At 40.7% G+C, this 24,987-nt stretch overlaps 1 protein-coding gene across 1 annotated transcript in view; it reads left to right on the forward strand.

Moving 5' to 3' along the window:
- Nucleotides 1-4,456: 4,456 nt before the first annotated feature.
- The window catches only part of EPHA3 (EPH receptor A3), a 75,956-nt gene continuing 55,425 nt past the window's right edge, over nt 4,457-24,987 (forward strand). Inside the window, exons 1-3 of the mRNA XM_009577926.1 lie at nt 4,457-4,670; nt 5,148-5,483; nt 24,179-24,303. Of these exons, the coding sequence (XP_009576221.1) occupies nt 4,457-4,670; nt 5,148-5,483; nt 24,179-24,303 (675 nt within the window). The remainder of the gene's footprint in view (nt 4,671-5,147; nt 5,484-24,178; nt 24,304-24,987) is intronic.

The following is a 24,987-nucleotide window of genomic DNA, read 5'->3' on the forward strand; positions in this document are numbered from 1 at the left end:
CGGCTCATTTTGCAAATTAAGAGTTGCTTTGACCTTGTGCAGGGAAATGGGCCCTGTCGGGCCTGGAGTACTGGGGCTGGGAGGTCATCTGCTCAGGCAGCGCGGGCTCGGGTCGTTAGTTGGCATTACAGCTGGGAATTGGTGATATTGCTCTGTGTATAGGGGGCTGCAGGGTTTGAATACTGAAATACTCCTATTTACTAACAGCTTTATATTTTAATTTAAAATTAATTCAGATTGAAATTAATCATTTAACCTTTAATTGGGACCATGTTTTCATCTCAAACAGATTAGTCAAACAGAGGCAAAATTCACTTTACTGTTTAAAAGACAGTCACGTTTCTTTGAGCAGTAACTACCATAGATTGCTACATGCATTTGTTTTTCTTTGACTGAAATAATTTTCCCTGCTCTCTGTCTCTGAGACAGACTCATCAGTTATAGCTTAAGGAAATCCATTTTCATACAGTAACGAGGACAACTGCAGTCCTGAAACTCTTGCCAGTAGGTGACTTCAATAAAGTCAGTGTGGCTCGCACTCAAATAAAAGAGATGGCAATCAGACTGCATACAGTTTTAAAATAATATTTCAGATTGGAGTTACCACAGGAGTTACCAGGATCGATAGATATTGGGCATCTGACTTGAGGAGACCTTCTTAAAAAGCAAACTCAGACATCCTTGCTGTACAGTTTATATCACGTATGTAGAAACTCTCAAGGTTTCCCTTGCTCACTTTTAGTTGGCTGAGAGGTTTTTCTTCTCAGCCCATTGCATCTGCTTCCTCTCGTATCGTTCCCCCTTGTGAGGGAAAGGAAAATTCCTTAGCTTTTGGAAGAAAATGTTGAGAAGAAGCAAGTGCTGTTCACAGCTGTTTCCCATGCTGAAATTACAGATTCTGTGAAGACTCCCTGTGGTAGTCCTTTTATTTTCAACCTGAGTGAAACCAAAACCATGGTATTCACCTCCAAAAGCCAAATTTTCTTCCATCAGTTCATGTAATCCAATTTTTCTGACATAAAAAAAGTGAATGCCTTTTGAAGTAAAGGCTTCATTTTTTCTCTTCTATATCAGAATTAAAAAGTGACTAGGAAAAGAAGAATAATAGTAAGTACATTGGCAACATTTTCTATTGTCACCCTTCTTTCCAAGCTTCAATTTCAAGTATAATTGCATTTTTTTTTTCTCCGTTGGGCTGCAGTTGTGAATAATCTTAAATTGGTCTGACAGGCAAAGACAGAAAGCGTGAGACAGCCTGAGGGGAAGACACGAGATTGGGATGCCCTCGCTAGGGCATACCAGGGCAGCAGCGATCCGACAGGCTCATCCCCCCGGCCCCGACTGCTCACTCTGTACTGCCATAGCGGAAGCATGAAACGATGAAATCCCTGTCCCTCTGGAAATGAAAAAAGCCTGATCTCGTTTTACCAGGGTGCTTCCTGCATGCTCCCCTTTCTGCTTCCTTTTTTCTCTGGCCCCACACCACCACCACCTTTTCTTAAATGAGGTCTACGAGTTTCCACCTGAGGGATGAAGGAGACATTTATTAATGGAGCAGTTTGATTCCTTCCTTTCTCTTCCTCACCCCACAAAATCTGTCTGCTTCTTACGCAAGCTTGTTTACTTATGTTAAATTCATTGCCATATTAAAATGTCAGTGGCAGGGCCTTTGAAAGTGTCCCAAATAAACAGTCTTACTGTAGTTCCATGCTGTAAATTAATGCTCAAGTGTTACGATGCTATGAATAAATTATGCTTAATCAGCAGTGGAAATTGTGTCTTGTAGAAAGACCAACAATATGACAAAGGTTCAGTTTTAGGTTATTAGTCGTCTTCCAACCTTTACATTAAACTAGTATATAAAATTACTAAAAAATTTTAAAAAATTATGCTGTCTCTATTCATAAATACATCTTGGGCTTGTGTATGCCTGCCCATAAATATAAAAATTTCCCTTCAAGCTGAGTAGATATGGTTCAGTGAAACCATTTGAGCTTAATACCTGGCAGTGAGCTTCCATGGGAAGTTTTGGTGAAAGTGCTGCGTAAATATCTGGACAGATGTAGTGTGATGTTTGTTTCTTTATGTGTTTGTTTAGTTACTAGCGCTGGTAAGAGCGGGATTGGCATCTGTTCATTTCTGCCTGGCTCGTTGTCTTCAGGCCAGGAATGGCCGTGCTGTGCTCAGAGACAGTAAAATCATTTGAGGCTCCTCTGTCAGCCGGAGGGAGACCAAAGAGTACGGCACGCATATCATGAGCCGGTATTTGGGAGGGAATGAGATTTGAGTCTTAAAAGGCTGCAGCAGGAACAACAACAAAACCAAAAAGCCTGTTTCCTGCTGCATTTTCTCCTAGTGGCGTTGTTTAAGAGAGGCTGAGGTTTTCGTTATTTCCTCAAGTTAAACAGAAATCCCCAAACACCCTTGCAGCCTTCGAGGAGACGGAAACACACGGAGTGCTGGCTGAAGGAGGACAGGCTGTGCCAGATCAGGCAGGCTGGCGTTAGGCTCTGTGAACTTCGCCACAGGGTCGTTTTTAGCAATTCTGCTTTCACAGGTTGCCTGTTGGGCCCACGCCGCAGAGGCTCAAACTCGGGATTGTGTCCTCGGGGCTTGCAGGAGAGAACTTGGAGCGGGAGGTGTCTTCCCCAGCTGCTTTGCGAGCGTGGAAGTCGGGGGTAGCAGCTGCAGCCAGGCGCCTTGGTTCGCGAGGGCTGTGAAGCGCTGCAGAGTGCCGAGATTAGCGCTTCCCTGTGAAACGTTTCATGCTTCTCACACCGCGTTCAACGCAGTGTGAGCAGGGTTTCCTGTATTAAGATGTTTCAGAGTAGGGCATACGACTGCGCGGGGCTTTGTTCTCTCTCTGCTTGCCAGTGCGTTTCACTCAGGTGTTTGGCACCAGGAACTAATCAACAGATTCGCCTGATATTCAGTTAGGTTTTGGTTATGGACGATAACGTGGAAGCTGAACGTCCCGTTTAATGCTGCAGCTTCCCTCTCACCTCCATCACTTACAAAGATGTTGGGATTTTTATTCCGACTTTTTTTCCACCTCAGGCTGCCCATCCAAACGCTTTTCTGTTTGGGCAGTGCATGAATGAACACAAAAGACCACATAGTCTTGTATCTTGGATTTTATACTACGTTTATCGATCAGTTCATCTCCATAAGCAAGACCGAAAAGCGTGTCCCTGTTTCGGCTTATGCTAAGACTGGTGAACCCATTCTTTTGGCTTCAAATTAGCATTTAATTCAGTGACAGGTCCTGGGCGATTTTATCTAAGCTTAACTGTCTGCAAAAAGAAGTCATGTTTTTCTTTGTATTACTCTTTTTTTTACATTGTATTTGTAATGAGAATGTATTGGGGTTTTCTTAGTGTGCTCGTGCATTAGGCAGTGTTTGCTTTGGAACCAAAGTGTAACAAAAGGTGAACGCGTTTTAAGATGTGCTCCCTTTTGTTACGTTGTCCATTTGTGTATGGGGGTTGTAGGTATGAGTACAGACCACAGACCTGCAGGTGACCAGTGTCAGCCAGAATGTTGTTACTTGGTAAATTCCATTTGGAGAAGGATGCGTGTCTTGGGGGGAAGCAGCAGCTGAACAGCAGAGTCTGGTGATTCTTATCTAGTTTTGTTCTCCTGGTTTGTTTGTTTTTTTTTTCTTATTTTCACATGGAGATATCATCTTGGTGGAAAGAAGTCAACAGTCTTATTTCACTCCATGGGTTTTCATAAAAAGTTATTTGCTAAATTTTTCATTTCTGTAACTTACTTCAAAGGCTGTTTTATTATGCAGACGTGGCCCTGAATCAGTCTAAGATGCAACAGGAGTCAAAACGAAGGGAGTGTGCCAGTGTTCATGAAACACCACCACCCAGAGTTTTTCAGAAGCAGATTTTGTGGGTTCAAGCACCATCCCGAGAGGACTGGGTTAATGTAAAAAACATCCTCCTCGTACAGACCATGCGAGTTCCTGATAGTATCAGAAGCAGCTCATTCAGCCTGATGCATGGTCCTTCAGAAATGGAATAGATCTTTCACTGTTCAGGTTATTTTTTTGGTTTTGGCTTGCTTAGTCCTGCTTAACTGAAGAGACATAGTTTACAATTAGTGTGCCCTTGTAAGCAAATCTTGGCAGCAGAGAGATGATAAAGTTAGCTTCTTATGCAGGATAGGGCCAATGTTTTGGTAAACTAACCAGAAGAGAAGATAACCAGAAGTGAAGTTCTCAAAATGCAACGTAGAAAATGTTTCTTCTTAGTGGTGCAATACACTGTTTTGTTTTCCAGGCAAAATTAAATACAAATCCAAGTTGATGCATGAAGAGCTCCGTTCTACCAAGAGGTTTTATTTCCATCAGCTTTCTCATTATGAGAAAAATCTGTATTTTTAGACCATAACTGTCTGCAAAATGTGATCTACATATGTATAGGTCCCAGAGCAGTAGCAAAGTCACATGTTAAAATTGAGGAGGTGTCCATGGAATTTAAAACTATACTCCTGTTATTTTGCAGCTTGTCGACCTGGGTTCTACAAAGCCTCTGCCGGCAACGTGAAGTGTGCCAAATGCCCACCTCACAGCTCTACCTATGAAGATGCGTCTCTGAACTGCAGGTGTGAAAAGAATTACTTTCGCTCTGAGAAAGACCCTCCATCCATGGCTTGCACCAGTGAGTAGCATCATTATGCTCGGGGCTATCATTCTTGCTCCTCCATCTGTATCTCAGCAGCTTGCTTGCTTCCTCTCATGTCCCACTGCAGTCAGCCATCCACTGCCTCCCATGTCTTCTTACATGTTGGACAGTAGTAGGCTACTAAAAATTGGTGGGCTGGGTTTATGTCTTTCTATTTTCATTTTCTCCTTCTTGTTCTCTGTCAGACTCGAGAAGGAGAGCTAGGATTTTTAAATTGCCACCAGTATTTTCAGCTCTCAATCCTCAACTGCACCCTGAGGGTACTGTCTGTCTATAACAAAACATGGTCCTTGATAGTCTAGGTCTGTGGTCCAGTGAAATACTTCAGGAGGCTCTAAAGGAAATAACTAGAAGAGTTTTGTTATTTATGGTTTTGACTTTTGTATTTTGTAACTTCCATCTTAGAGCACTACAGAAGATCTCATCCCCCTGATTTCCTGTTTCCTTTTACAGGACCACCATCTGCTCCAAGAAACGTTATCTCTAACATCAACGAGACGTCTGTTATCCTGGACTGGAGCTGGCCTCTTGACACCGGAGGTCGGAAAGATGTCACTTTCAACATCATTTGCAAAAAATGTGGAGGAAACATCAAGATGTGTGAGCCGTGTAGCGACAATGTGCGATTCTTACCCCGTCAGACTGGACTCACCAACACCACGGTGACAGTAGTGGACCTTTTGGCACATACCAATTACACTTTTGAGATTGATGCAGTCAACGGGGTATCTGACTTGAGCACACTTTCCAGACAATTTGCTGCTGTCAGCATCACAACTAATCAGGCTGGTGAGTCTCTTTCTGATTACCCTTTCTTTGTTCAAAACTACTGAGATGTATGTACCTTTGTTTCCTTTCCCTATTTTACAGGAGTTACTCTGACCGCTCGTGTGCTAGGGTAACTAATTGACTTGAATATGCTTGTAAAAGTAAAAGCAGAAACAAACCCAGTGTGTGTTGCTGTCAAAGGACCTGGCAGCATGACTGTTATGATTAACTCCCAGTTCCCAGTTAATAGTCTCTAATATCAGGCTCACATGATTCCTCAGCCAGAATGTGTTTTATTAATAAAAGCAGATTTTAATAAAACACTCATTTCAATAATCTCCAACATAAATTACTGTAGTAATCTTAGTGATTAATTTTGATTAAATAAAAGTGAAAAAATGCTTTGATGTTAGACACACAAAAAGCTAACATTAAATTAGAGAGGTTTAAAACACTGCTTTTTTTTTTTTTTTTCCCTCCTTTACAAGTTGTCTCACCAACTCTGAATTATTGCCAACATGATGGGGGTGTGGAGCTGAATACTGAATTAGGTCCTGGTGTCGTAGTTGATAGCGTACAAAGCGACTGCTCTGCTTCTGTGGAAACTTAATAAAGTCATTGAGGCCCTGCATGAGCACAACAGTATGCCCTGACTGTCAAATCAGATCTTTTGTCACTGCTGCACTATTCTATCATTTGCTTCTCATTTGACCAGGTTCCATTTATCTGAAAGATGTGACAAATCTAGACTCTTCTCTAGCATTTGTTTAGGTACCATTTTTTTAGGAGCAATGTTTACCAGTGAAGAGAAAGACTAGATCCTGAAATTTCTGTAGTTGTGCTCCATGTGGTTCACCATCAGGAAGCTTTGTACTGAAGGCATGCGTGTGTGCAGTAAGTCTTCTCCCACCTCCTCCCATCCCACACCCCATCCCCAAAATACCTACATTTCTGTCTTTCTCAAAGCACACACCGAGTTAGCATTGTTCTAAGTAGACATTCTCCTAGTGAGCTACGTTATTGCAATGTTTTTCACTATAGAGGATATATCTCTTCTCCTCAGATCAGGGATCAGCTTTAGTGGGAGGCATAAAAATGCGAGAACAGACTGTTTCCTGACAGCAGTAACTACGTTTCCAAATGCTCTGGAGGACTGTCTAACTATGCAGTAGGCAGACAGAGGTGAATCTACCCAATTGAAAGATCTTCTCATGATCTCTTGCTCATCTAGGCATTGACTTCAGCTCTGAAACTTGCATTTTATGTCCGTTCCAAACCATTTTCTACTGTTATAGTTATATTTTTGGGATATTTGTGTCAGCGGCTTGAGCAGCCTTTGTTTAGTTGATCTCTTTTCTTCTGTTTTTTATACTGGAGATATTGCCTTTCAGCCGTAGCAGTTAGAAATCACCTGGCGCCATTCCATAGAATGAACTGTCTAGGATCAGTGAAAGGTATTTTCTCTGCAGAGGCCTCCCGCTTTGTAGTGTCCTTCCCCAGGGCCCAGAGCTGGCAGCCTCTGCACTGCGATGCAAGGTGGATTTTGATTTTGTTTTGGAACGCACAGTTCCTGTGACATGGCAGAGTAGATGCATTTCTGGCAATAGCAACTTTGCTTAATGCAACCCACAGGCTGCTTAAGCGATTTGTTTGTTTTCTACTTTTATGCATAGCCCTTTTTTGCTTCAAGTACATTTAGGTGGTGTGGGTTACTACAGGCTTAATTGTGCTATCTCTTGATCATGCTGATTGGTTTACTGTATTAGAATTCCCCTAGAAGTTCTGCAAGTTGCTAAAATTAGACCTTAAATATGTGTATAAGTAATCTTTTAAAGCAAAATTACAAAAATGCAATTTATCTTGCATTCCCTTCCTGGTTAGATCACAACAGGGACACACCAGAAGCATATTTTTAGCTAATGTCATACTCAAACACCTGAGCGGGGGGTGAGGGGAGAAAGTCTGAAGATCTTAGATTACATGATAATTAAGGGTTTAACTGGGGGGCATTTCAAAAAAGAATTAAAGCACCGTTGAGCTGGATCTGGAAGAGACCAAAGGCCAGACATGACTCCGGGGCTATTATTTGTGCTGTCTGACTTTAGATACATCCCTTCAAGGACAGAGGTATCCACCAGTTGGATAAAGCTTTGGTTGAATGACTGAGCTCTGCTGGACTCATGGAAGTAGGAGAGGCGTATTGCTTTGGGAGGTTGTTCTGTGGGTGGGGTATCGCATGGGGTGATACGGTTCAGTACGGCTGGACGGATCCTAGGGACAGAGCCTCTGGCAAGCCTGCAGAAGGAGCGATGTCAGTTAGTAGGCTGCGAGTTTTGGAGAGAGGATTGAAGTATGGAAGGTCCCTACAACCCGGATCTCCTCAGTCTCTCCTGAATCCAGGCTATTTCACTTCTGCCAACCTTGATTTGAGAGGCCTGTACGCTTGCAATGGGTATGATGAAGTTGCAGTTTTAATCCTGGATTTTCAGGATCCATGTGCTTTTTTCAAGCACCGTTGGGCCCCATCCCAGCTTAGTGAAAGCTGTTCTGCAGAATGTTCCTCACCCACCCAAAACACTGGTTTTCAAGTATGTAACTTTCCAAGAGCCTGAGGCAGAACTGCAGAATGTTTTATATTTTCTAATGACAAAAATGTGATTTTTGTGGCAGTTCTCTTGGTGGTAAAAATCAGACATTGTACATCTTTACTTCAGATGAACTCAGTTCAAGACAGGCATTGGTTGGCGTTACGTTTGCTGGGTCTCTGAGCTCTAAAGGCCTGCTAAAAATTGAACAAACATTTCTTTCCATGTTTCTCACTGTACACATGGGCATTTCTGCCTATGAATCCATCACCAGCGTAATAGATCAGAACGTGCATAGCACTAATTTTCTGTAATGCAGCAATTGGGAGATCTGCCAGAGTGTGTTAAAATAAATTCAGCTGATATGTTAGGAGTCGGTCAGTTTGCACAGCAGCTCCATTTTCGTACGTAAACAGATCATATACACACATGCATACACATATTTGTAATTTACATATACATGTAGATATATACACACACAAAAAGGGTCAGCTTAAATGTTGCTGAAAAATTCGCTGACACCTTTACAGTGATTCTGAGTTCTAGAGTCTGTAACTAACAATCTCAATAAGATTTTCCTGGAGAGTTTTCAAACCTGGTCTAGAAGTAAAGGAAAGGTCTGCTTCATTGTCACTTGTAAGGTTTGAAACATACAGACTCTGATTCTGCTGCTGCTGTGAGTGCAAGAAGGATAATACATTTTACAGTACAAAACTGTTGTACAGCCAAGATCTAGTCCCGTGAATTGAGGGAAATTCAGAATAGTTTCAGAAAATGGATTGTTTTTTTTCTTCCAACTGTCTGGCCTGTTGTGCTTTTGCTGTGCTTTTATTGCACTTTGTTTTCCTTCCCTTCCAGTGAAGGTTAATGAGCAGACATCTCTTGGGAAAAAAAAAAAAAAGTCTCTTGCAAAATATGGCTAGACAGGTATGACACTGCAATATTTCTAATTCCTGTAAGTCTCTCTGTCTTTGGTGTGGAAGTAAAAGAGAAAGGGCACACGTTTCTATTTAACTTAGTTTGTTGATCATCCTCTTAGATTGCATTGTAATACATGCCTTCAGTTGCCACCTGATACAGCTTCCTCTGAATTATATTGAAGCATTCTGCTGCTGCCTGAAGAAAGCTCTCACCTCACATCAATATGTTGCACCACGCAGATGTTATCTTCTAATAACACCAATCAACCCTGTTTAGAAAGGGTCACTGGCTGCTGCAGGAGAGGATATGGAATTCGGTACCCCTGGAGGTGGCGTGCTAATTGTGCATATGCCACGCAGGGAGGCTGACAGCTGTGCCACGCTGCCTGGCTTGTTGCTAGCATGATCAGGTGTCTGGGCATGGATATTCTAGGTTCGCTGGGTTTTCTGAACACAGTTTATGGGCTTTTTTTTAGATGCAGGTACAGATAAATATCTGTAAAGACCAGAAAGTTATCTGTTCCTTGGAGCTTTATAAGTAACCCGATGGGAAAAGACATCCAGTCACCGTCAGGGCAGTTCTGCATTTACTGCCTTTGGGCTGTAGCAAGCAGAAAACTCATGCTGAAGCCCAAGGAGATTGTAAATGGAAATAAAGTATGGAATTCACTGAAGAAAGACTACGATTTGGTAGGGACAACACAGTTGTGCTACTGGGTAATCAGTTTACAAAAATGAGGGAGGAGGTTTTCCAACGCGAAACACAGCCATTGGGTCAAGGACATATATGAGTTGAATATGTTTTGCAGATGCTGTGTGAGAAAGTAACAGGTTTTCTGTCCTATCACTGCTTTTATGGTATCACACACTGTCATACAGGTTGTAAGTATGACTCAGAAATGCTGAGCAAAAAGATTAATATTTTAACCAAGGACTTAATTGACTTAACAGCACTTTAAATAGATGTTCTCTGCAGTGATCTTTGCAATCTAGAGGAGACAAGGAGAACTTTCAGAACTTGCAGAAATCTGTACCACTAGCAGATATTGATCTGTCAGGTAGGTCTTAGGAAGCCTTGGCCATCCCACTGGTATCCCAGCACACACAGTGCCATCCCCGTCCTTTCCTCCCGGCAGATCTGGTGAGCAGGTTCGCCATACAAGAAGTGGTTCTGTTTGTTTAATCTAAAATCTGTTTGCTTAGTTTTGTTTAGCTTTGTATTTGTTAGTTCTAGCAACTATAAACTCATGCAAACAATGTGATAGTGGCATGTCTAATAAATAATAAATACAGTTCTTGCTGTATTTATTGTGTAAAACAAAAAAAATACTGAAAGCATCCTCAGCTTGTTGAAACTTGGGGAGGTCCCAAACTGAAAAATAACAAATAAAACTTGCTATATTCCTGAAGGGGGCTGCACTTCCTATTTAACAAATAATTGTGTGTAAGTACAATCCATATAAGTCTTTTGGATATAAGCATATACCTAATGATTAAAATGTATTTAACTGCTTAAGAGTTAAGTCAGAAACAACTAGCATTCACTGCCATTACCTTTAAAGGTTGTAGTTTTACCTGGAGAAGATGTTAGAGTTCGTTTGTAAAGAATTCTTATTCTATGTCTGCGTCCCAAAGTTGAATAAGATGATGTGTAAAATTTGATACAGAACATTTCCTCATCAGTCATGTTTTTTGGCACTCTGAAGAAGCTTAGAGTCTTTGTATTTTCCTAACTTTCCCGAAAGTAGTTCTGGTGAGCTTCCTCCAGCATGCTCTTTTCAATGTTAACCTTTAGCATTCCTGTAGTTGAGTACATCCTGTGGCTGGGTAGGACTAACCCCATGCACCAGTACATGCTGGAGGCCAACTGGCTGGAAAGCAGCTTTGCAGAAAAGGATCTGGAGGTCCTGGTGGAGCATCTGGGACTGCAGTAGGAAGAGCACTACCAGCAGGTCGAGGGAGGTGATCCATTCCCTCTACTCAGCACTGGTGAGGCCGCGTGTGGTGTGTCCAGCTTAGCCGCCACCTGGTACAAGACAGACATGGATATACTGAGGCAAGACTGGTGAAGGGTCACTAAGATGATTAGAGGAGAGGAACATCTGTCATATGAGGAGATACTGAGAGAAGTGGGACTGCCCAGCCCGGAGAAGAGGAGACTCACGTGGATCTTATCAATGTATATAAAGGCCTGATTGGGAGGGTGTAAAGAAGACAGAACGAGGCTCTCCTCAGTGGTGCTTAGTGACAGGACAAGAGGCAATGGTCACAAACTGAAATACAAGAAATTCTGTTTAAATGTAGGAAAAAACTTTTTTACTCTATGTGTGATTGAGCACTGGAACAGGTAGCCCAAAGAGATTGTGGTATCTCCATCTGTGGAGGTATTCAAAACCCGACTAATCAAGATCCTGAGCAACCTGCTCTGGGTGACGCTGCTGGAAGCAGGGGGTTGGACTAGGTGATCTGCAGAGGCCCCTTTCCACCTCAAATCCATGTGTGATGATTGTGTGCAAAGAGGATAGTGGCAACTGGAAGGAGACCAGGTAAGGGACTGATCAGTAATTACTGTCCTCTTTTAACTCTGACCTTTTCATCCCTGTAGCAAAGCCTTCTCAATGAAATTTGGGGGAGTAAACACTTAGGTTGGAGAGAGAGTGCACCTATGGGTGCAGAGGGGCTGTAAACCTCAACATCCCTGCTTCAAAGAAATTCAGGAGAATATTGTTGAGTCATTCCTTTTGTATTTAGCAATGATAACCTCAAAACTCTTACCATTTGTCACAGCACATAAAGTTTATGCATACATGAATATGGAAAACTGTAGTAGGATTAGCTTATTTTACAGAATACCTCCATAAGACTAGATGGCTTTAAAGGGAGAGATTTGATTTAGTTAAATTGCCTGTGGGTTACCGCCTCCTTCCTAAGCTTTTTCATTAGAGAGCTTGCAGGATCCAGTCTTATTCTTCTGTGTATTGTGCAGCATTATTGTACGCTGCAGTGCTATAGCAAACAGCTATACTCCCCTTTGGAGTCAGCAGTGAGTAAAGTGAGACCTACTTTCCGCTAACTAGCTTTCCCCATGTGAATATTAGGATACCTGATTATGGGGGGAAACGGTTTAAAATTGCATGTGAGCATTTCAGTTAAACTACTGCAAACCTCTGCATACTCACACGTGTGTTACTCTAAGAACTAGTTTTTTCCTACTTTTTCATGTTAAATTAATTTGGGATTTGAAGTGATCAGAACAAATTAGTTTATAAACAAATTTACATTACACTAGTACAGTTTTACTATGGAGACAGATAATTTATGTTTGAAGATGTCTTTGGGCTTCCTAGCTGTAAGAACTGTGTAAGCTCTAGAATATTAACTGCTGTCCCAAGAGAGCTTGTCTACAGTTTTATCTTTAATTTCTATGTACCATATTGAAATGGGTCTGGGTCACCATGTAGGGTAGCAAATCCAGTTTTCCAGGTTAGACCGGAGGGGCCACAGGGGCAGAGCAAAGAGAATGAGCAAAATCAAAACCTTGTACAGGGTAGGTGGGAACAAGGGGGTTAAGTCTGTGACCCTCTTTTTGTGACAGCATTTTCCTGAATAGAGCAGCTACTCCACGTCAGGCTGAATATTCTGTCTCCAAACCCCAACTTTGCTTGTGCGTCTTCCTGAACTCTTACCTCTTGTATTATTTCCGATATGATTCAGTGGCCAGGTTCCAGCAAAATAATTATTAGCAATAAAGTTTAGTGAAAATAATTAAATTTTCTGTATTCTCCAAATATACCCGTGCCGATGCCCAAATCTTTTTTTTTTTTTCCCATACCTCAGGTCTTTACTGCATGCCTGCTTGATAATAAAATAGACTGTTTTCTTTTAATCACTCAAAGCACAGTGTAATGGCTTTAAATATAGCTTTATGTTTGATTAGTTCTTAAGAACTTAAGGCCTTGTAAACTAAGGTTTCAACAGTGGAGCTGCGAATGGTGGTACCAACCGAGTTCAGCTACAATAAGCCAGTGTCAGTACTAAATCAATTCCAAAGAGTTTTGTGCTGTCGCATATCCTGGCATCAGGAGAGGAACAAAGGGGACATGTAACAAGAGAATCCCTCAAACTCAGCTTAACCCAGCTCTTCCACACAATCCAGATAGGATTCAGATAGTTGCAAAAAAAAAAAAAAAAAAAGGAATATAAATAGGAATCTCGACTAACCTGCTGTAGAAAGAAATGCAAAGGAAACGCAGGAGGCTTTTAGTGGGCTAAATTCTACCTGGAGATGTCAGTTTTTTCCTAGTTACTATAGAAAATTCTTATGCTCCTCAATTAAGTGCCTAAAAGTGCCTAAACCTGCATTTTGGTCCCCCCACAGTTCAGTTGTGCACTTGTAAAATGTTGATTCCTTTCTCTGTATGGCTCTCTTCATATAGGAAGCTTAAAGAGAATAACCGCCCCTGGATCCAAACCGAGGCATCTACACACAGCTATAGTATAAAGAATAACAAAAAACCAGATATACCCTATATCATCTCAGACTTCCCTAGAAGAGCAGTAGTCTGATTATCAGGAGTGTCCTCCTTTTATTTTTTGTATTTCTAAAACCCACAAAGCAGAACAATTCGTGTAGCCTGTTTAATCATCTTGCATAATCTTTTAACCCACGCATGAAAAGGTGTAGGAAAACAGATGACTCCAATAGTAGCTGTGCATGTGCACTTCTGTATGGCAGTATCAGGTCTGGAAGTTGACTCAGAAATCCATTTTTCTCTCTCTTTTTTTTTCTAGCTTAATGAATAACAATGCGGTAAAAACACATCAACCAGATATTTTCTTCAGGTGTGAACACACAGCCCAGTCTGTTACATACATTGAATCAAATTCATTTTTACTCCTCTTTCTGTCTCTTTCTTAAATGTATTAGCTGTCAAATCTAGCAGTTTTGAAACACGGAAGGCGTAAGTTTCTTTAGCGAGAAGGTAACCGATAAGGCACCGTGGAGTTTTTGCAAGGGGCCAGGATGAAAATTGTTCAAAAAAACTTGAGAACAAAACTGACCACTAGGTACAGAAATTAGGATCGTTGGGAGGAGAGTCTTAAAGGGTAGATGTAGCTGGTTTGTAATATCTCGATCTACATGTGTCATTTGCGGATTGAAAATTTCAAGCCATCCTTTAGTTTCCGCTTGGGGGGATAAACATTTAAGAAATGAGAAAGAATCAGTAAATTTTTCAGTGCCATTGCAAGCAAAGACCCACTTGGCTCCCAGGAAAAGTTGTTAAAACCTCCTCAGAACTAGAATTTTATTTGCCTGAAATCTATGGCTTCAAGGGAATAAATTCAGCACCAAGTTGAGCACCAAGCTTTATTTCAATATATGTTTTTGATTACTTGCAGGAACTGTGATGCTATTTATATGTTCGGCCTTTATTCTGTTAAGCTAGACTGTACTGTCTTCAGCAACTTGCAAACGATGTGTGATGCTCCCTGTTTAAATAAAATCCATATTTAGAAAGGGTTGTGTGCACTTTACAATCTATGTCCCAAGACAGGTCCCTTAAGTAGATCTGTCTTCTAAGAGAGACAATTTGAGAAAGCCACAGATGTTTGGTGCATGATATATCTCTTTCTTTCCACAAGAAGATAGACTTATTAAAAGTGAGCTAATGACATGATGTAGGGAGTCTCTGGTTCACTGACTGTTATTACAGCTGTGCCCCATTATGTACTGAATACCTAGGACATGCTTGGTTTTTGAATGACATTTATCTTTTGAGTTTCAAACATTCCTGGCATAAATAAAGATTTTACGCTTTTCAAATGTGTTTTATAGTTCAGCCCAGAGGCTATTCAAGGATCATTTTAACTCAATAAAACTCCTCCTTTAGGGATATAAACGGGAAGTGTTTTAACAATGTCACTCCGTGCATAGCCTGTTATTAGCTAGAGATGTTCTGGCTGCAAAGCCTTTGATCCCTCTTCCCCTGAATGTCAAGGAAGCTCTGCCGAGGCTTCAAAGTCTGTGACATACATTGGTCTCTTCTGTGCGCACACAGTCCTCATGTGAACGCTCCTGACCTTAGAGAAAGTCTGCAGGTGAAGTTTGTGGCTCAGCTAGTTTTTCACTTCCAGTGCTTTTAGCTACCTTTTCCAGAGGTCATGGTGAAATTGAATTCAGCATTCAGTGGATGATGGTTTTCCCTACTTGCATTATTACAGTCTTTAACATGAGGCTACGTGTGGATTCTCATTTAGAATCTTGGTTTGGTAAAATAGTAAAAATAAAGGAATGTGGGTAAACAGGAAGTTTAGCACTCAGTTAAATAATACTTAGACTTCTGGCTCTCTTTTCCTTATCTGTGCTAGCATTCTCGGTAATCACTGAGGGAAATAGTCTGTGTTCCTCTTGATCGGAAACAAAACTGTCAACTTGCCCTGCTTCTTGAAGTTATTCCATCTAGACAATTTGCAGGCTGGGGACAGCTGGGAAAAAAACGTTACTTGTTTCTGTCGGTTTGGGGACTACTCCTGTCAATGGGAATTATTAATGTAATAATTATTTTTTTAAAAGCATTTTAATATAAAACCAAATTATAGTTTCAAAGTTATGCACCCCTGCATGTTACAGTCTTCACATACATGCAGCTTTGGTTTGACTCACACCAACTACATGAGCTGATTTGAGCCTGAGGATGTGTCAGCCTGCTCGTGAAGACAGGTACCCTCTGAAGCCAGTAGACCTTGTTCTGAAAATTAAAGACTTTATTTCTTCTCACTAGTGCCAACTTCCCAGTGTTGCGAAGTGGGCATCCTCAGAATTTGTAAGCTTGACATCAGAAATCCCCCAAGGAAGTTATATTTCTTTGTTTCTTTTTACTTTCTTGCAGTGTCTAATTCTACAGCAGAGTAGGTATGAAAGAGTTTTCTTTCTAGCATTCCTTCTAGTAAACTATGCTTCTATGTATAAAGAAAATGTTTAAAACCAAACAAAAATAAAGGTTAAATCATCCCCAAATCCAAAAGAAAGTGTGATCACCTTTCAAGTATTTTCCATCAGGGATTCTCCTGTCCTGGTTAACCTTTGCAAAAGCAATTGGTCCAAAGACATCTGTGAAACTACCAAAGAACGACAGGGCAAGAAGTTTTAGAAATATTGTTTCCATTCATAGTGTTTTCTGACCAGATTGAAAAGACTCTGATGGAACTTACTGACAGACCAGTTCAGGAGCTCTTGGTGATTACTTAAAAGGAGAGAAATACTTTGTATCATAAATTACTTATCTGAGGGCAATTGTCTTTTCCAGTTTCGGATACTGGCATTTCTAGAGATGGTTCTTAAGTATACTTCTTAAATTGTGAATAGGACTTCTCTGGTTGAGGAAATAACTAAACTTTCACAGAAAGGGAAAGCCTACTCGGCACCTGACCATTGATGTTATGGGCATGGTGAATAAATTCTTCTTTCTGAAAACTTCACACCAGGAAGCCTGAGGCTTTAACATCCTATAAAGTAACGTAACAATGGGGTAGGGAAGGCAAAGCAAAACTGTTTATTTCAAACTGATACGGTCTTAAACACATTCAGCGAAAAGTATGAAGTATTGCGAAGCTCCCACCGTCACCATCTCAAACAGAGAACAGAATAACATTTGTTTTACGAGTACCTTTGGGCTGAATCCTTATGAAAGCGTATATGGCATTCGTCTCCTCTCTGAAATAACAGCTGTGAACACCATGGCACCATAATTTTCAGCTTCTGAAGCGAGTGTCTTGTGCAGCCTGATACTTCCCAAATGGACATGGCATTTCCATGATTTATTACACACGTGTTAAACATATGAGCAAGTCTAACATTTTGTTTGCTCTGTGGAAGGTATTTGCTATCTCTTTTAATAAAAAGAGGGAGAAATGAGAACATGAATGTGCAACACTTAATGAAGTTTGCTTCTAATTTAGAACTTATTTGCAAGAGTGAGAAATGAGCTCTGATAATCAGTTGTCCAGTGACAGCTGCTGCCCAGAAGGTTGCCTTTCTCCGCACTTGAGAGCAAAATCAAGCAGCTGCCTTTTAGTGTAATGCCGGCTGAAGCTGCTTGTTTTCCCCTTTCCAGTTCCCTGCCGCCTTTCCTTCACAGCACCTGTGTAATGCCAGCAGCCGCTCTGCAGTCTATAACCACAGGCTGGAGTCTACCAGCATTTGGGTACTTCTGCCATAATGCAGGCAGTCATCCATTAAAATAGCCACGAACAAATCCGTCTTTAAAATTGTCCTATTTCTGAGAGAAACATACACAGCTCCCACACACAGCTTAGTTTCGTCCAAAGTTAGTCTGCTTCTATTTGTCCTTAAAGTTTTGTCCTATTTCTTTCCTTCCACATTTTGATACGTGTAAATGCCGGGATCTTGATAGCCCTCTCCCGGAAACTGGGAACCTTTTCACCCACTTCCTTCTGATTGCATCCTACCAGGATCCAGCCTGGATCCAGCGTGAGGGTCCTGCACGCCGGCGTGGGCCTCTTGCTGTTGGGATGGCTAGACTCCTCCCTAATGCCTGGTCCCTGGCCGCAGGGAGGGTGCCTTGCCTGCTGGCTGACAGTCGCCTAATGATGTTAGAGAATCAGGTGACATTTTACAGCCCAAGTCGTAAAAAATATATTGAGCCTGCTTCAGCTCAAGGAAAAGGTGCAGGAACACAAACACAGGTACTGTGCTAGTTTTAACTACGTGTCCTGGAGATTAAAGGGCAAAGGACTGTGTCTGCGCGCGGCATTGCAGAGGTGGGTAATTGTATCTGGAAGAGGAGCGTGTAGGGTTTAGCAGGTTTCCAAAGTGTTGTTAAAGTGTAACTGTTTCCTCCTCCTCCTGCCTCCCGGGAGGCACCTGGGGAGCCAGCGCTGGCTGAGCCTCCCTGGAATGTGCCTGTGGGATCAGCCGTGCTTCAGCACAACCCCGCAGGGGCAGGCAGCGCCTCTAGCTGCACCTGAGGGAGAAAGGAAATAGTCACGCGATCAGAGAAGGTTTAAAATAGTGCAACTCCTGCTTTCTGTGAGCAGGCTTCTGTAATACACCCCTTAGCTGTTAATCCACAGGCTAGATGTTGGAGGTGTAAAGGATCCAAGGACAAGTGTAGCAGTTCATGCAGGCATCATGTTGATGTGATCATGCCATGGAGATGTGACATCGTTATATTGATTTGCGAGTCATTACTTAGGACTCTCACAAATTGGTTGCTGGTTGGTAGTGGAATGGTTGGAAAAGGCTGGTTCGCAAAAACCCAGATGTTGGGTTGTTGTTGCCTGAGTGAAACGTGTACGTGCAGCATCACGAGCAGTGCCTGACTGAGCCGTGCATGGGCGCCTAATGCTTGCACCGGGGTAAGTTCTCTCATGTATCCTGACTTGGCAGATGTGACTCCAGTTTTCTGGAGAAACTGCCTCTAAGCGAGGGATCAGTTTGTTCAAACGTTGGTATTTCCACTTCGACTTGTATGATAATTTTGTGGTTTGGACATTGGTCCTCTAAGACTCACAGATTTGGGTTTGGGTCCCAGTGGATCCTACTGTCAGAGGCTGCAGATTTAATTTTCAGATTATGATCTCTATTTACTGCTCTTGTTCCGCATTACATCCTAAGGGCATCATAGACATTAAAGAAAATGTATACATTACATCAGATGACAGTGTTATGATTACATAATAAAATCATCAGTTTTCTAAAAGAAAAAAGGAACAAGCCTTCCATTTATTCAGCAGAAGAAGTTGCAATTTGGGTAATACAGTCAGTTCTGCTGGCTCAGATATGTTCTTGATCACCGTCTTTCAGCATAGCTTGGAATATTTTACTCTCTGATGCTGATAGCTGGTTGCAAGCAAAAACTGGAAGTGAGCAGGCCATGGTCATTTTAGAATGAAATCCTTCCCTAAAATTTAATTTGTGATCTAGAGACCTAAGCAAGAAACAACAGGACTCTAAATGTTTCAGCAGTTGTACACACATGGCTTCCCAAGGTTAATACTGAGTTCTCTCTGTCACAGGACAGAGAATTTTCTTCCAGTATATATCTACATCTGTAAGCCAGTCACATGTGAGAACAATAACCAAGGAATAAGGAAAAAGTCAATAAGGAGATTTATATACAGCTGCTATTAAACTAGAGGAAAACAAATGATCTGTTGGGGTCAGTTTCACTGGGAAATCAATTTGAGCAGAGTTTTATTGTCGTCTCTGCTAGATCCTTCATGTTATTTGCTTGCACCTTTAATAGTCATGACTGAGGAGGTTTTTACACTTGTGAGTCTAAGCTCCCTGGATCATTGCGTTTGTTACCTTTTCAACATCCACGTTCCCAGTTGTCACAAATGCTACCTAACAACATTGAGCGCTCAAAGTACATTTCCCCTTGTAACTCTAGGGAGTTTTGAATGTTCATATTAACTGCTTAAACTAGTCATAAACCAGTTAGGCTGTAGTACCAGACAAATAGTAACCATCTGATGCATAAAAATGCCTCTACATGCATTGCATGTGACTATTGAGATTAAACCTCTTAATGTATGGCCACACAAGCCTAAGGATAATTATAAAAAACCCCAACACTTATTCAGTGAAGAAGTTAAGAGTACTAATACATTAAACAAAACACCAATAAAAATGTAAATACATAGAAGTGTATGAGCCCCAGGATTTATCAAAAAATCACTGAAACAGCGTTTATTCAACTTCTTAGTTTAAAAAAGTACTCTCCTTAAGTTTTACCTTGAAATGTATGTCTTCTAAATGATAAATTAATTTAACTTAACTTTGTGTTGCTATTGATGCTTTAACATAATTTTTAAAGCTTCAATTTATCCTAAAAAGCTTCATAATGCGTCATTATTTGCTAACCCATAGTACAAAATTGTTTTTCTCAGTGGGAGCTGCAGACATTTAAAATATTTGTTCTGTTGTTGCAGAATCTAATTGTCTTTTAATTTAAGAAAGGAAAATCCTGGAACTGCAATGAAAAATGGCTATTCTAAATACAAAGTACAAAAAGTTCCTTTTTGTAGCCTGATTTTGAATTTAGTCTCATCCTATTGTAGTTATTTAATGCTTTTCAGGAAACAGGAAGCTCTTGGTTCTCTCTTCCTCATACAGAAGACTAAAGACTATATGCATTGCTGCTCATGGTGATGCCTTCATTGTTTAATGGTTTATAATGTTAACTTCCTCTAACTGTGGTTTCTCTCTTTGCTGGATTTTCGGACTCTTTCAGGTAAATAGTAAAATACAGTAACTGAGCTTCTCTGGTGGGAAGGGAGGATTAGTTGTGTTACAAAATGGAAATTAAGGCTGACTTCTGCTTAGACGCTATTTAGAACACAGTTTATAAGTTTGATTTACCACATTGTATTCTAGGGATGCATACAAAAAAAAAAAATTAATTCCATGGTCCAAATGTCAAGTTATGCCTCCCAACTGCACCCCAGCCCTGAGCTGGGGGCGTAGGTCAGGAAGGCATCTCTGTAGTCATATGACTGTCCTGTGCAGGACAATACATACGTACAGGTTACTTTAACTCTCACAGTGTCTTAAATCCATTGATTGCAGGAGATTTAAGCGTAAACTTAGAAGTCATCTGAACAAGATGTTTTCTTAAATTAGGGTTCAAGGACTTCTACCACTTTTCAAACCTACCTATCTAACAAGTATAGCAGAAAAACAAAAAAGATTGCATTAAGATTTAAAACTTTAACAGTCCAGCTTCTTGCAGACCAGCACAGAAAGGTTACGCCATGTGCTGTGCTGGTAATATTTTAATTTTATCTCATCTTGGTCAAACCAAAGTGTGGCATGTGTTCATCAGTCAATCCCGTGCGTCAGTTCTTGGCGTAGGCAAAGTAACAATTTAGTAAAGAGAGAGCCAGAGAGAGAGATCAGTTGTGCAGGGCAGCAGGCACAGCAGAAAAGCCAGGCCACCTCTGTCTCTCGGCGTACAGCGGAGTCTGGTTTGGGGAAAGCCAGGTTGCTGCTGCAGCGGTGACGGGCTGTGCAGGATGGCAGCCCCTCCAGGCACAGGATCCTGGCTCCTTTCTCTGCCCCCATCCGCGGGGGGTCTGCAAGGCTGGCTGTCGGGGATGCTCACTTCAAGGTTTATCCTTGCTCCCCTCTACTCCACCTTTTGCAGAAGGAGAGTCCCGCTGCTGAAATCATCCCGGGAACAGCACAGTTCGGTTTCACCTGTGCTTTGAAGAGCTGTAAGCCTGACATAGTGCCAGGAGAGGAACTGCTGGAAGAGGTTCTTGTGAGGGTTTTGTCAACAGAAACATAGAGGGGGATCAAAGTCAACTATTGCTTGTAAAGTCCAATGTGAACACATAGAGATGATGGGAACAGCAGGAAAATTATGAAATCTATACCCAGATATTGAGTCTTTATTTTTAACATCCTATGTGCTTCAAAATCAAAATGCTCAGATGATATACAAGATAGTTTAACAAGATGAAAAAAAAATATATACAAGATTAAAAATTAAAACTAAGTTACAAACACATATCTTCCCTTCTGAACACAAGTAGTGTGGTTTATCCTCTAGAAATAAATAGTTGACCACCGAAACATCTGAAGACACTGTTCCTTTATGCGCTGAAGATTAATGCCTTAAAACTAGGTAACTTCTGTAATCCACATAGTTAAGGTAAGATGGTGATTTAAACAGATTTGGAATACATAATTTCCATAGCTCAGAAAGAGTGGCCTGGCGTGCAGCGCTGTCTTGCAGAACTCGGATCTGTTCTGTGCATGGGATTAAAGGTGCCTGAAACTTTGTATTCCCCATGATTATCCATCTCCCCTCCATTTGCCCATGCGGTGGGATGCTCTCTCTTCCAGACACTCTGTATGTATAATTTCTAAGCAGCTTTGGGAACCCTAGGGATTAGAAAAGGTATATGAATGTTTTATAACGTTATTGATAACTGTAGAGCAGACACTTTTCTAATAAACTGCTGTGAGGTAAGTTACTGGTAGCATCTGCAGAGATGTGTGTAAACGAGCTCAAAATAATTAACGCTGTGTTAGAAGAAAGCTTTTTTTAAAGCACATCTGTATTGGAGCATATAAGATTATTTCAGCCTACCCTGAGAATGTGTTATAGCACAAATTACCATAATTTATTAGAGGAAGAGCCATTTCTGTTAATCATATATTAATTATTCATAAAATCTGTATTAATGTTACCTTAATGGGAAGTGTTACCAGCTGGGGTACTGGGCTTGGCAATCTATTCACATACAAAAATAGATGAATAGCTTGACTTAAAAAGAAGACATAAAAATGACTTACAAGAGCATAAAAGCAGCAAGCATGTGTATATGAGTTAACATAGAGCTGGCTACGGTAGAGCAGTCCAGCCAGCTAACCACTTTGTATTTTGGCGTTAGCACTGGTTTGTGCCTGAGTGAAATTCAAGTGGAATTACTGGAGGATGTTCATTACAAACCAGTTCTGTATACCTTGCCCTAATGCTTTTCAGCTCTTCAGCAAGCATAGCTCTGGTGAGTCTGAGTGAAATAGAACGAGACTCTTTTCCATTCTACTTTAAAAAAACAAAACAAACAACAAAAAAAAAAACCACAAAAAAACCCTCCAAAATCTGATTTCAGTAATTTACATTCAGGATAATTTTTTCCTGCTGGGAAAAAAATAAGAATAAGAAAAAGAAAAAGAAAAAAAAAAAAGAAAAGGGAGATTTTTGCAACTTTTTAATCTTCTCAGAAAGCTATTGTGAACCATGTGACATGAGAAAATGGTGCTTAGAGGATGTGTTTCAACCCTGAATGAATGTGGAAGTGTGTATATACGTATGTGCATGTGCAGGTGTATGTAGCTTTCTAGATGCTCTACTCAATTAAAGGAGGATGTCAACATTTAGATTATGACTCAAGACTAGAAGGTATGTTTTGATGGAATTTCAGCAAAATCAAACACAGAATGAATTTTCCAAAATGTATTTTAATTAAAACTTCTTTTTCCTGGCTTTTGAAAGTTCTCTTGCAGGAATGAAAACCCAAACAGAAAGGGCACTGGCTAATGCATGCAAATGTGTAATGCCTGTAAAGTGCAACTAGTTTTATTTGAACAGTAAAAGCTTCATAGGATTCAGCTGAAATGAAATTGTTTAGCTCAGCTAGAGCCTTTTTATTAGGATAGCACAATGTTGAACTTATAAACACATTTGTTTTACATGTTAAGATAAAAGGCTGTTTATTGTTTAAAGATTTTTTTAAAAAATGCAGTTACGACCTTTAATGTGTGATCTGTAAGCTCTCATCTGATGAATTTTGGCCAAAGCCATGGAAGAGAAGCATTTGGAGTGGGAAGCCAACCCAAAAGAAACAGAAAAAATAATTTTAAAAATTGCATAGCTTTCAGTGAGTCCAGGAAACTAGGCCTGGTCTTGGAGCAGCGCATAGAGCTGGGTGGTCTAAGGCTGAACTGATGTTCAAGAATCTTAAGTAATTATGATTTTTTTCCATAATGCTGATCGTACTTCCAAGTTTTGGGTGGTGGGTGAGTCTGTGGCATGCAATCAATTGTTATGCCTAACTGATTAATACAGATCAGAAATGAGGTTATTTTGCAGTTTAGATTTTTCTCTTCAAATTTCATTTTCAAAGAAATGTGGTAAAGGAGAAGTGTATATGGGAGCAATTTGTATCTGGAGAGCTTACCAAATAATGTTATAAAAGAGGCTGAATTCTGCAGTATGCTGATGGTTATTACTAGCCGTGGATGCCAGGAGCTCCTTGTACATAATCCATCCCGGCACCATTTTACACTTGCGTATGAAAATGTTATCAGAGTTCTGCAGAGTCTGGTAATGATAATACTTAGCATTATAACAAATAGGTAGTACTGTTATTTTGTTCTCTATTTTAGTATATCAAATGTATTTCATTGCTTACACTGTAGTAGCAGATCGAAACCATCTGCTGTCTTGCCACTGGTCCGCCAGTTGAACAAAAAATCTCAGCTCATTTTCCTTGAGGCCAGTATGCTTTAAGGCATGTGTACTAGGACTATAATCCAGCTGCTGAATGTTGATACAAGTCCAGACCTATGCTCACGCGTCTTTTAAATGGAAACAATACTCTTTGCCAAGGACTGGAACAGAGATAAACTCAGTTTGCTTTTCTCTCTTCCCTCCTCCCCCCATCCCCTTTACAGCTCCATCCCCCATCACAGTCATAAGGAAAGACAGGACATCCAGGAACAGCGTGTCTCTGTCTTGGCAAGAACCCGAACATCCTAATGGGATCATCTTGGACTACGAGGTCAAATACTATGAAAAGGTGGGAAGAAAGATTGGAGGGGAAGTTTTTGTGCTGGTAATACTGTAATGAAATTACTGCATCTTGCCTATGTTAAGTATTCAGAGACACCCTTGTTCGTTCACTGTCTGCCTCAATGACACCAAGTGTTGAAACTGTTCAATTTTTGGTAAGGAGAACATCATGAAAATATGAAGTGAAATTGTGAAGTTGTGTTGTTCTACCAAGTTCATCTCCAAACACATCAAAACAAATATAGAAAGTAATGCAGACAAGCTGTAATACTTATTTTCTTGAGTACAGTTCACTTACTCAGTTCTGTTATGCTGTCGGTGTTCATACATTTATTGTCAGCATCCATGTGTTGGTGCTTCCCTGTGGCATCTTCTGCACAAAAATGATTCTTTGCACTATGGATAGTGCACTGGTTTGCACTATGAAAGTTCCCACTTTTCATGAATAACTGAATTCTTCATAAATGTTATGTTAAATAACTACAAATCAAAGAAAATCTGCCATTAAATAGGTTCTGCTTTATATTAACATTTTCTTGTATTTACAGCTGTTGATTTCTACATAATATATAGATCTGTCTTTAGGAAAAAAAAAAAACTTCATAACAGAATGGAGGTTTTTTTATAAATCTTACTGGTAGAATTGAAAAGACCATAAATTGTTGTGAAGATTGTGAAGAGTGGTATTAGC

The sequence above is a fragment of the Fulmarus glacialis genome, unplaced genomic scaffold (genome assembly GCF_000690835.1).
Source record: "Fulmarus glacialis isolate BGI_N327 unplaced genomic scaffold, ASM69083v1 scaffold18075, whole genome shotgun sequence".
In the NCBI taxonomy this organism is placed as follows: Eukaryota; Metazoa; Chordata; class Aves; order Procellariiformes; family Procellariidae; genus Fulmarus; species Fulmarus glacialis.